The sequence below is a fragment of the Chrysemys picta genome, chromosome 12 (genome assembly GCF_011386835.1).
Source record: "Chrysemys picta bellii isolate R12L10 chromosome 12, ASM1138683v2, whole genome shotgun sequence".
NCBI classification, from domain to species: domain Eukaryota; kingdom Metazoa; phylum Chordata; order Testudines; family Emydidae; genus Chrysemys; species Chrysemys picta.
Window position 1 is genome coordinate 43,160,707 of NC_088802.1, and position 13,009 is coordinate 43,173,715.

Here is a 13,009-nt window from a genome sequence, read left to right on the forward strand (position 1 = left end):
TCTGCCAGCTTATATATAAAAGGCCTTTTAATATCCATTGAATATCTACTGCCACCACAGCAACCAAGCAACTGCTTCGGCTGCTGATGCTATATGTAAGGATTGTTTGAACAGGAGTTGTAGGCACAGAACAAAGTAATGTGATGGGGCATACATTAAAAATGCAGCTGATGCGTGTTATATTTAACAATATATTTTGACTCCTTGGAGAAATGATCAGCTTCTAAATAAAACCACAATGATCCTAATTCTGCATTTAAAAAAAAAACTAGCACTTCTCTCAAGACTCGGAAAGTCTGATTTCAGTATTTCCCTTTATTTTAACAAGTTTAAAAAAAATAATAATTATGAGCTGGCCATGCTAGAAGGTGAGTGAATTAAGTGACTGAATATTTGCTGCCAAACCAGCATGACTAATCAATAACTTGCCACTGTGAGTAGTACATAATGTTAAAGGTGCAGTTCTTAGTGACACTCAGGCTTTGTACATACTACCATGAGAAAGGGAGGAGCTATGTGCAGAATTAAGTGCCAGAAACTCTTATTTTAATACTAGTTCTGCCATGGACTCCTAAATGGCCCTGTGAGAGTCATTTTAATCTGCTTCCATTTCTCCACCTGTGAATTGGGAATAACCCATCTTCAAGGGTTGAAGACTATTTAAAGTACAATCTGCACAGTGAATACATTTGCTTTATCACTCTTACCATTAATTTAGAAAACTAAAACCACAAGCTCATGGAAAACCAGCTGGGCAGAAGGAGTTAGGGGGTGGGTTAGAGAATCCTGTCTTTTAATGAAATGGTGTTGCTCTGTCAGGTGCTGGTGGGCCAGTGCTTTATTCTATGCTCTGCTTGGTTGGAGCGGCTCTCCTGGACTGATTAGTGTTGAGTAATAAAATACCATTGGGAGAAAAGGTAGAAAGAAAGTAATCATAGAGCTAGACTAATATGGTTCTGTGCTCTAACATCCACATAATAATCTGGGAATTGTTTACACAGTTGGTCTGTGCCTTCTATAATGGTTTACTATCTCTTGCCTGTCTGCATGGTGGCTAGCAGATGGTAGGTGTGCTGGGAGAAGAGAAAAAAAAGGAGGGGGGGGGGGCACACAATCCTTGTGAATCTTGGGTTTGAACACAAACCCACCACAAAACAAATGTATTCCCCCATTGTTCTACAGGCCATCTACCTGAGACTTCCCCTCAGTTGAGTGATTTGATCCTCTATAGCAAATGCCTGGCCCCTTCTAAGCTAGGTGTGATAATTGCCTCTGGAAAGGGTGACCAGATAGCAACTGTGAAAAAATGGGGCGGGGGGGGGGGTTAATAGGTGCCTATATAAGAAAAAGTCCCTAAAAATGGGACATCTGGTCACCCTACCTCTGGAGGTCCAAGCACCTGTTCTGAAAGGGGGGGATCTGTCTGAGACCAGGATTGGCTGGCTCTGGGTCCTTAAAGGGGCAGATGACCCTGTTACATTATCCTTCTTCTTTTTCTTCTCTGTTGCAAAGACCAAGATGAGCGTGGGACCTTTTCCTCCTATAGGGTGACCAGATGTCCTGATTTGGGGGTCTTTTTCTTATATAGGCTCCTATTACCCCCACCCCCGTCCTGATTTTTCACACTTGCTGTCTGGTCACACTATCCTATCACCCCAAATGCTTTCCCATGACAGCTTGGGAGGAGGGGATGGAGAGGCACCTCGCCCAGCCCTGCCCTGTATTACGCTGCGAGGTCTGGCGGGACTACATCTCCCAGCAAGCCTCGGGCCTGTGATGATCCTGAGCATGCGCAGTCTGTTATCTGTCCTCCCGGACCAAAACAGGCCGCTGGCTGGATTGGCTGGGCCCAGCCTGGGCCGATGTCAGCGTCCGGGGAGCGGCTCTGAGCAGTGCCGGGAGGAGGCGACAGCGTCCGGGAGCCGCCCTGGGTGGCAACGGGGTGAGCGTCGTGGCGGTGAATGTCTCCTCTGGCGGGGGGAGGCCCGAGGGGGAATTTCTGAGGTGCGGTGACCCAGGGCAGCCTCGGCCCCAGCGCGTCCCCGTCCACACCAGCGACCGGCCCCCTCGGCGCGTCCCCGCGACCGGCCGTTGGGCTCCCGGCGCGTCCCCAGCCAGACTAGCGACCGGCCCCCTCGGCGCGTCCCCGCGAGAGGCCGTTGGGCTCCCGGCGCGTCCCCAGCCAGACTAGCCCTGTCCAACGCAGTAACTGCCCCTTCTGCAAGTCCCAGCCAGTGACCCCCACTTCTGCCCCCATCCACCCGAGCCCCACACCAGCAGCCATCCCCTCTCGTAGGGCTGGTGCCGGCATGTCTGTTCCAGAGGTTATTCTCCCCTTCCCAAGTCAAGGGGTATTACTGTTGCCCTTGTTAGCTGGCCGAAAACCTTTCATTTTGCTTTATTATTGTTCCTGTTTAAATAGGCCATGTGTCCTAGTGGTGGGAGCAGTTTTAGGAGTCGGGGGTTCCTTTTGGGGATCAAAAATATTCATAGGCCTGAGGCTAGCTTTCGTGTGACCGTGACCTCTTTGCTCCTCTGCGAGAGGTCAAAAGTAGACCTGTCACCAAAAACTCCTTATTCTCTTCTGTCTTTGGACTGTAGCACTCTTGGAGGTTGATGCAGGTGGAGGCTGCCCGTGGACCAGGCAGTGATGGTCGGCTATGACCCCAAATCTGAAGTGAAGTCCATCTCAGCTGTGGAAGTGGCTGTGGCAGGATCCGCATCTGGGTTTGTCACTCGGGCTCTAATCAGCCCTGTGGATGTCATCAAGATTCGCTTTCAGGTACCTTTCCCAACAGCCCCCATGGCACACCTGGGAGAGGAACATACAGAGAATAAAAAGAAGCGATGCTTTTTCTTTTAACCTTTTATAGTATTTAAATAAATCGTTGCCAGTGTCACAAATACACCCAGAAGCTATTACATAGCTGATTAAACCTCTGTGTGTGAGTTAAATACAGATTATACAAGGTAGACAGATATATTTCTCTTCGGGGGCCGTTTCTGCTTTCTGGTAACAAAGTAATGTATTTTTACTGCTCTGTCTTATTTTCTTGTACATAGCTCTTGTGTTTTTCTTGTTCTTCCTTCTTTTTTTCCTTCCTATCTAACTGTCCTAATTTAGTTTTATTAACATTGTTGCTGAATATCATAACTCTTTAGCGTTGCACATACCTCTTCTTCTGCCCCCAACTCTTAAGGACCAGCAGCAGTGGTATCTGAGCCAGTTGTAGCTGCCATGAGGGCACACAAGGAGTGGGGTCTGAGTTAATGTAGGCCACTGAATGTTTCAAAGATCAGGTTCAGGACCTTGAAGCAGATCACAGAGTAAAGTACACCTCTACCCCGATATAACAAGAATTTGGATATAACGCGGTAAAGCAGTGCTCCGGGGGGTGGGCGGGGCTGCGCACTCTGGTGGATCAAAGCAAGTTCGATATAACATGGTTTCACCTATAATGCGGTAAGATTTTTTGGTTCCCGAGGACAGCATTATATCGAGGTAGAGGTGTAATTTATTTGTTCTTTTTCAGCTTCAGATTGAACAACTCTCCCCCAGAAACCCACTGGCTAAATATTATGGCATCTTGCAAACTGCACACCGGATCCTTCACGAGGAAGGGCTGACAGCATTCTGGAAGGGGCATGTGCCTGCTCAGCTCCTCTCAGTCAGCTATGGAGCTGTCCAGGTAAGGTGTCAGGAAATCATCCAGGGCTAGCTTTGTTCTGAAGTTTTTAGTTCCTATAGTGGCTTTGTCAGCAGCCTCATCCTGTCATAGCTGTCGCTTACCCAGCTGTCTGTAGGGCTAGTCCATTTGTAGGGTACTTTGTATGCCAAAGGGGAGACTCTGGTAGTGTGATTAGGTGATGGTAGAGCAGCGGACCAAGAGGACAGTTGTGGGCTCTAGTCTCAGATGAGTTACTTACATGCTGTGAGTCCTTGGGTGTGTCACTTATCTTTCTGGTTCACTTACTGCCTTTGTTCATTGAGGATGAGAGTGTCGATAATACTGATTCATAGGTTGTTGTGAAGCTTAATTCATTAATGTTTCTAAAACCTTTTGAGACCATCTATTGAAAGGTGATGTATAAGAGCCAAATATGTATTATTCAATAAATAATTTATGCAGAGGAGAGAGAGTTAAAATGGGATCTTCCTAGGAGGCCTTTTTGTTTTAAATCCCAGACTATATTCTCCTAAATGGAGAACTGAAGATTCTGAATGCCAAGAGTATTCCTCAATTTAATAGCTGCATCCTTGGAGCATACTCCAGGAGGTTGCAAATGATGGATTTATTTATTTTTGTTTGAATGTGGTAGAACCAGGAGGGTTGTGGGTGATAAGAGTTTTCTCTGTGACGTATGTTTCTGTTTCTCTGTAAGTTTGTGACCTTTGAGTGCCTGACGGAATTGGTGCACAATGCCACACCATACGACACCCGCAACTTCATTGTGCACTTTGTGTGTGGCGGCCTGGCTGCTTGCACTGCCACCATGACAGTTCAGCCTCTTGACACACTGCGCACCCGTTTTGCTGCTCAGGGCGAGCCTAAGGTATGAGTTAGGAATTTTAGTTTTGTTATATTTGTTGATAGCCATGTTTCATTCAGATTAGCGTGGGGGGAAACTGCACAACTTCCAGCAGGTGATCTGGGAAGACTGGAGCCCTTAATGGGTGGTAATGCCATTAATGCCAAGTTATCCTTTAGTCCATTGACACATGTGCTTTGTCCTGGCAGCGAGAAGGAGGAACTGTTCTTTTTGGCGTGGCTGATTTGGCTCTCATTTGGTACTCGGCCGCACAAGGGAGTTATTCCTCTGCCTTTCTTGAGGGGACATGTCTCAAACAAAGAATCATAGAAATGTAGGGCCGGAAAGGACCTTGAGAGGTCATCTAGTCCAACCCTCTGAACTGAGGCAGGACCAAGTATACCTAGACCATCCCTACCAGCTGTTTGTCTAACCTGTTGTTAAAAACCTTCTGTGATGGGGATTCCACAACCTCCCTTTAGGAGCCTATTCTGGTGCTTCGTTATCTATATAGTTAGAAAGTTTTTCCTAATATCTAATCTAAATCTCCCTTATTGCAGATTAAGCCCATTACTTCTTGTCCTACCTTCAGTCTACATGGAGAACAATCTATCACCATCCTCTTTACAACAACCCTTAAGATATTTGATGACTGTTACCAGGTTCCCCCTCAGTCTTCTTTTCTCAAGACTAAATATCTTCAGGATTTTTTTAACCTTTCCTCATAGGTCAAGTTTCTAAATCTTACATCATTTTTATAGTGCTCCTCTGGACTCTCTCCGGTTTGTCCTCATCTTTCTTAAAGTGTGGTGCCCAGAACTGGACACAGTGTCCAGCTGAGGCCTCACAAGTGCCAAGTACAGTGGGATAATTACTTCGCTTGTCTTACATACATCACTGCTGTTAATACACCCCCAAAATGATGATATCCCTTTTCACAACTGCGTCACATTGTTGGCTCATAAATATGCAAAGTGTACGAAGAGTCGTGGAGGTTCTTACAGGTATGAAGTTTTTAAAGCAGTCCTCTACTAATCCAGTTTTATATCCGACTTTATTCAAGGATCTGTCTCCCCCAACCAAGTTCTGTCTCCCCTCTGTTCTTATTGGAGACACTTAATTTTGAATCGGAGCCATTTTCTTACTGTATTTCCGCTTGATTTGTAATGGAATCGCAATCCATTCCCGTGTATTCAGTGTCAGGGCTTCACTGCAGGAGTACATGGTGAAACTAGGCTGTGAGGAAGAAAACACACCTCTGATACAAATACAAGTGCTGGTGAGCTTAAGCCATTGGGAAAATTACCAAAAATATGAGAAGTAGCTAGATTTCTTAGTACAGTAAGTCTTTGAGTAATGTGTTTTCTAGCTACCAGTCAAAGAAGACTGGACAAGAAATGTTCTCAGCTTCTTGAGTAAAGAGCTGTGACTGGCATATTTGACATCACTCTTGTAAATTAAGAATCTTTGAAGGACACTCAATCTGTGAATTCAGCTGTGTTTTGCACAGTTACCCAGAGCTTTCCCCCTGCCCCATAATAGCTGTCCTGATCTGCCAGCCTCCCCTTACTGTCACTTTCTGAAGCTATTCATATCAAGGTGTTCTCAGTCATGGGGACCCATCTCTGGGGCTTGCTTCCCACCAGAGCCAAAGTTCAGGCAACTTCAGGATACAATGTCCAGCCGTGCCTTTCAGTGGGATATTGCTGTCAAGCAGAACTGAGGGTTTGTTGGTTCAGTTAGTCTCGCGTGGAAGAGATCCATGTTTATTCTGTCAGTTTGTTTTAATTATTATCAGGATTTCAAAGACTCAGCAGTGAGTGTTCATGTGACGATACGTAAAATGGTTTTGTTAATCTGTTTGTGCTAAAAATCAACTTGTTATATGTTGGGAGATGGGAATCCGCATGATCTGTATCCAAAATGTAACCGATTTCTGAATAGCTGATTGTAAGTGTATCTAACAGGAGAACTTTACTATTCCTTGTTGTTTAGGTTTACCGAAATCTTCGTCATGCTGTGGTGACCATGTACCAAATGGAAGGGCCTCTGACCTTCTACAGGGGTTTGACCCCCACTATCATTGCTGTCTTTCCATACGCTGGTCTCCAGTTCTCCTTTTACAATCTCCTGCAACAATTGTATAAACGGGTGATGCCATCCGAAGGAATGAATGCAGGTGGGTGCTTGGGACTGTGAAATACTCAGTCATGGAGGAAGAAGAAGGGTGGCCCAGTGGTTAGGGCACTAGTCTAGAACTTGGATTTGAGTTCAATTTCTTCTCCTGTCACAGACTTACTGTGTGACCCTGGGCCAGTCACGTAATTTCTCTATGCCTAATTTCCCCACTTGTAAAATGCCTAAATACCTTACCTTATAGCAGTGTTGTGAAGATAAATACATTAGACTGTGAGGCACTCAGATATTGTGGTAATGAGGCCCATAGAAGTACCCTCGACAGGAAGATGAACTCTCCAGTCCAGTATATTATTTCTCAAATTGGGTCATGTTGCTTGTGCAGTGGAAAGATCTTGCTGAGACAGCCTTTATTTCTTTCAATTTCAGTAATATTGTGGGGATAGGACTGTCAGTGAGTACAGGATCTCTGAACAGCTGAGTGTTCTAAAGTTGCTTCCCCTCTTCAGCTTGTACAGGAGGATTCATCTGGTGCAGGTTAAAGCTCCCAAGTTGTTCTAATATTGATCTCCTGCTCTTTGGCTATTCTGAGTTTTTAAGAGGATTTCATGAAAAGTGGCACCTTGACAGCCCTGGAGATGAGACCTCCATCCACCAGAGCACATACAGCATGGGTAGCATCACTGCACATTACTGCTCCATCAGAGTGTTCTTAATTAGAGAGATTACCTCCTATGTGTGAGAGCAGCTCATCCTCAATGTTCATTCAGTCTTAGACAGCAGATTGTGATGGTAGTTTTGTGTTGTGGACACCTGCCAATTAGGACCTGAACTAAGACTACCAAACTCCTTTCCCATTGGCCTCTGTACAGCCATCAGATGGTACCAATTTATGATCTCTACCAACCTGTTCTGATTTGAACCCTCAACTGGAGGCACAAGGTTCCATACCCTATTACCAATCTCCAGTATTTTTTTTCCTAGCAATGTGAACGCTTGCATGGTTACTGATGATAAACCCTTCTGTTATTGTTTCTTTTGTGTATTGCCATTTGACAGAGCTGCAGAATAAATCAGTCTTTCGATTAAGACTGGATATGTTTCTAAAAGATATGCCCTCACTCAAAGAAGTTGTGGACTTGATGCAAAAATTCTTGGGTGAGGTTCCATGGCCTGTTTTATGCAGAAGATGAGACCAGATGATCATAATGGTCCTTCCTGGCCTTACAGTCTATGAATAAATGGTTCTGATTTACTTTCCATTATGCGTTTTTAAATCAGAACTCCATTCTAATCCTCCATTTCTTCCGTACACTCTTCTTTCCACTTCTCTGCTTTTCAGGTAATGTTAAAAACCTCGTGTGTGGCAGCTGTGCCGGAGTTATCAGCAAAACTCTTACTTACCCTTTCGACCTGTTTAAAAAGCGGTTGCAGGTGGGAGGCTTTGAGCAGGCCCGGGCAGCCTTTGGGCAGGTGAGAGATGTTTTGATCAACTGGTTTTCATATGTTTAAATGTAGACCAAGAAATAAAACATTACCCAGAAAACTCAGCTATAACATCTGATTTTGAACAGGGTTCTGTTTATTTCCTCTCTGGGCCTACCAAAGCATTGTTGGTTGACTTGTTCACAATATACTATATATGAGAGAATCTTCTTAATAGGCAGTCATTTGGGGTGGACCAGTCATCCCAGATAAACAGCTACCCTGATTAGGAGATTATTTTTCCTTCTAGAAACAAAAATTTCTGAAAAGACCTGAAATTAAATAAAATACTATAATGAGTAAAAATAACCATGAATTTTTAAAAATACATGTCTTCCTAATTTTGTAATTTCTGTGTTAAACTGGTGTTGAAGTTCTGAACTCTGATATTTTATCTCCTTAACCAAATGCAGAATTTTTGCTAGTACTGTTCTAAATAATCAGCAGTTACTGCAGTTCACTAGTGGAATAAATTGCCTTTCGGAAAGATGACCCAACTGAGTGGTGTATACTATGTCTGTATGTATAGATCTAATCTGGGAGACTCAAAGGGGCCTAGGGGATTGACAATAGTGATGGCCATGTAATAAATTCCATTTATCTTGTACTATTGACTGAGGGTCAGATTTTTAAAGGTATTTAGGTGCCTATCTCACATTGATATCAATGGGAATTAGGTGCCCAAATACCTTTTAAAAATCTGGCCCTGACTCGCACTGTGCTCTTGGAGAGGGGTTGAATGAAAGTTTGGAGGAGTTTGGATTTATTTTATTTTTCTATTTGCTGATGGATATTTGTATGTCAAGATGAGCTGAGAAGTTCTTGCTACTATATTGTGGATTTTAGTTTATGGAATAGGCACTCAGAATTCATGGTGGGTACCTAAAGAGACTTGTATAAATCTAAACAAATTAAATACTTCTAGCATTCCTTACCACCTTGAAATAGACACCTATTTAAAAAATTGTATTAGAGAAATATTTCCTTTCTCACCCAAATATGAAAATGTCCCTTCCAGTTTATATTGGCCTGACATGCAAATTGGGTAGTACCCAATCTTTGAAGCAATGACAGATATATGGTCTGAGAGGGAAGGATGTAAATACTAGGGAGGGAGAGGAGTTATTTAAGTTAAGCACCAATGCTGACACAAGAACAAATGGATATAAACTGACTATCAACGAGTTTAGGCTTGAAATTAGATGAAGGTTTCTTACCATCAGAGGAGTGAGGTGCTGAACAGCCTTCCACGGGGAGCAGTGGGGACAAAAAACCTTACTGGCTTCACGACTGAGCTTGAGAAAGGGAGGGTTGTCTTCCTCTGCAGCATGGAGCAGGGATCATTTGCAGGTTTAAACTAGTGTAAATGGTGGATTCTCTGCACCTTGAAGTCTTTAAATCATGTTTTGAGGACATCAGTAACTCAGCCAGAGGTTATGGGTCTATTAAGGAGTGGGTGGGTAAAGTTCTATGGCTTGCAATGTGCAGGAGGTCAGACTTGGATGATCATGATGGTCCCTTCTGGCCTAAAAGTGTATGAGTCTATATGGAAAATAATACCAGCACATTCTGAAGCAGTTGCTCTGCAAACTGTAGCATGAACACTGCATGAGGTGTGGTATAAAGGATTTCCTGTCATTCAGTTGGCGTGTAAGCTGTTGCTGATAATGGTAAATGTAATTTGTGGTGCCTGCATCTACAAATCAGTGTGCACTTAGATTGATTCTCTGATGCTGCCAGTTAGTCATAGTGAATATCCGTAGAATCTCCATTGTATGTATCTAGAATACATTTTTGATACAGCCTTTGGGTTTCTTTCAAGTCCTCTGAGTCCCTTTCCTGGATGTGTGGAATATGATACAGAGGTTTCTGAGAGAATCCTGCCCAGGTGAGCTGAGTTTGTGCTGTTGCTGTCTTTACTCTCTCAACTCTTCTCCCCCAGGTGCGGACGTACAAGGGTTTAATGGACTGTGCTGGGCAGATTGTGCGAGAGGAGGGGCCTGTTGGATTGTTTAAGGGTCTCTCCCCCAGCTTGCTGAAGGCTGCTCTCTCTACTGGCTTCACCTTCTTCTGGTATGAGTTCTTCTGCAACCTGCTATATGCCCTGAAAGACACTGGCAGCACTAAGGGGCAGGAAAGCTGAAGAGGCAGGACTCATCAGCTGCAATTACTCTGTGGAAGAGTAAGACTAGTGGCCTCATTATCACATGGAGTGGGGTGGGGAATGGCTCCTCCCTGCCAGGGCTCTGAAAACACGTGTCCACTAGCTTTGGAGGAAAGATCTGTTTGGAACAAAACCAAAGGAGCAGGTGACTGCAGCTTCAGTTGAGGACACTGAGCCCTGGGGTACACTGAGCATGTTCCATCATATCTCCTATAGTATCAGCATTCACTTTGGGAGAAGGGGTTTTATAAAAACCTAATTCTACTACCCATCTGGCATCATGCTCTGAAGAGGCATCTGATCAAATGTGTGAAATCCTTCAAGCACAGGGACCCATCTGGCTTAGCTAGTGCCACTCAACTAGTGTCAAATGATGCCACATCTGCAAAGCTTCAGCCCTCTGCTTAGGGCCTGTCCATTTGCTGCATATTCTCATCTCCTTGCTGTACAGGTAACCCCTTCCTTATTCTGCATAGACACCTGTCTTCTCTTTGCCATGAACATTTACCAGCGCCACATCCTCAGCCACTTTAAACATAGCATCATCTAGCAACATTTATGCCAACGCCGATTTGCTTTCTCACTACAAGTGGCAAGCTTACTTTTGTTTTACAAGTGTTCCTTATTCTGCCTGAGAGTTCTGCTGTGGGTCTCTTAGGGTTCTACTTTGCTAGTGTAATGCTCTTACAAACAGCTCTGCAGCTCTAATGCTGTTTGCTCTCAGGAAGATCTCTCAATGCACAAAACCCATTTTTGCTTCGCACTGACATGTTGGGGCTCTGCTTTGCTATTTTGTCATGATTAAACAGATGCTATAAATATATATATATTTTTAATCTACCTTAAAATAATGAAGACTGTCCTGTGGAAACTAGTGACTCTTTGATCATCATAGAGCCAAGGAATTGCTGAGCACCTGGTGTAGTTGGGAGATTAATTCTTTGAATCTCTTGTGGGGGCTTGAGAAAGACTGAGAGAAATGACGTGGTTGCTCTGTGGAGGGCATTGGAGCAGATCTTCCTCCGTGGAAATATTTCCAACCCCTCTCTATTGTGGATTAAACGATCTTCCAAACCTGTCATAGTCCCTTCTCTGGACTGAAGGGTAAAGAAGCTTGAGGAGTTTGGAATTGTTTGTGTGTAGTTTGTGTTTGTTTTTAATTTTTCTGAAGCAGCCTGGTGAGCCTCCATGTGCACTAGGAGGGAATGAATGGGCAGAGAGCCGCCACCCTGATCCTGGTTTGTTGCACACTGGGCTGTTGATCATACATGTGATGGGTCTTTATATGATCATTTAGCTGGTGGGGAAGGGATTTAGTGACTTCTGTAGTAGAATGAAAAGACAAACCATGATAGTCATTTCACCTCCCACCCTCGATGTCTGTGTCTTTAAAGTATTTCTAATGTGTCCATCACTAGTCTCTAAACATGAGTCACATCACAAGGAGGGGAAGTGGCTAAAAACGAGAGCATTGATTCCCCTTAGGTAAAGGAGAGAGATACTGGTTTAATACAAAGAATTAGCAAGATGGGTCTTATTTTGCTACTGTTAAATTTTGCAGATTAGTATATTGGGGTTATATTTCCTAGAATCAGATAAATTAAGAGATGGAAAAGATCTATTAGGTCACCTTGTTCCTCCCACCTGCAAGGGCAGGGTTGTTGTTTTTGACTGTATACCTGACTTCAGTCCAATTTTCAGTGACTCAATCAATAGGGCTTGCACTACTTCCCTCATGAGACTGTGCCACAGTCTAACTGGTGACGACTGTTGGAATTGTATTCTAATGTAATCCTATCAGTGAGGATTTGCTTTGCCTGAAATTCACCCCACAAGCTGCTCAGCAATTGCATTTGTTTTTATCCTAGTGCCTTTTATCATTTGGGTAAAGCAAAACACTTTACTAAGCGAAGTACAACATCCTAGTAATACAGTAGCTGTTATGGAATCCACAACCGTTCCCATCTAGCCTTGGCCATTGGATCCTCTGTGCAAATACTGCAACAAATACTTTCCAATACCATGTGTATTATTTCCAATAGTACTGATTACCTTAACTCATGTACAGTAACATTCATCTCTCGGGATGTTTGCACAGAGCTGTATTGGGTGCTTCAGTGAAAAAAACAAATGTTCTAGGATTGGTTACTGAAGTGGGTTATTTTCCCTTTTGATTTTAAGCCTCCATTGTTATGCAGAGCCTTAATCCTCTACAGCATTTCTAGCGATCAGCTGAATGGACCTTTTGTGAATTCAGTAGACTTAAGGCTTCTGACCCGCTGTGTTTTTTCACAATATATGTTTAATGTGTGCCTGTCTCTAAAGAGAGGAAAGAAAACATTAAATATTTATTCTGTTCCTGTCTGGTTTTTCCTTTCATCTCTTTGCAAACACTCAAACCATGTACATGATGGGGTGATGCAGTTAGATCATTTTGGACAAACACTCTCTAACAAGGGTCTGATCTTGCTCCTGTTGACTGCAGTGAGATCAAGGCTCATGAATTATACTGCAGATGCAACCATATTTGTTATTGGAATTCCAAAGTTCCTGGGCTTGGTCACTAGAGGGCACCATTGCCCCAACCGCAAAGCAGGAGATGGCTTCAAGTGCTTAGATATCCATTACTGCACAATAACTAGTGATTGTCCACATGGATTTGCACAAGCTTGGTCATTCCACTGTGTGAGTATT

At 43.7% G+C, this 13,009-nt stretch overlaps 1 protein-coding gene across 3 annotated transcripts; it reads left to right on the plus strand.

Moving 5' to 3' along the window:
* Positions 1-1,767: 1,767 nt before the first annotated feature.
* On the plus strand, positions 1,768-12,673 carry SLC25A19 (solute carrier family 25 member 19). 3 transcript variants are annotated; one of them, XM_005297477.4, is made up of 7 exons: positions 1,768-1,942; positions 2,602-2,782; positions 3,534-3,689; positions 4,384-4,554; positions 6,526-6,709; positions 8,009-8,139; positions 10,094-12,673. In XM_005297477.4, the coding sequence occupies exons 2-7, from the start codon at positions 2,651-2,653 to the stop codon at positions 10,292-10,294; spliced, it is 975 nt and encodes a 324-aa protein (XP_005297534.2). In that variant the 5' UTR covers positions 1,768-1,942; positions 2,602-2,650; the 3' UTR covers positions 10,295-12,673. The 3 variants fall into 3 exon arrangements, with proteins under 3 accessions (XP_005297534.2, XP_005297535.2, XP_008162141.2); XM_005297478.5 differs by having other exon boundaries at positions 1,852-2,004; XM_008163919.4 differs by lacking the exon at positions 1,768-1,942 and adding an exon at positions 2,232-2,351.
* Positions 12,674-13,009: the final 336 nt, after the last annotated feature.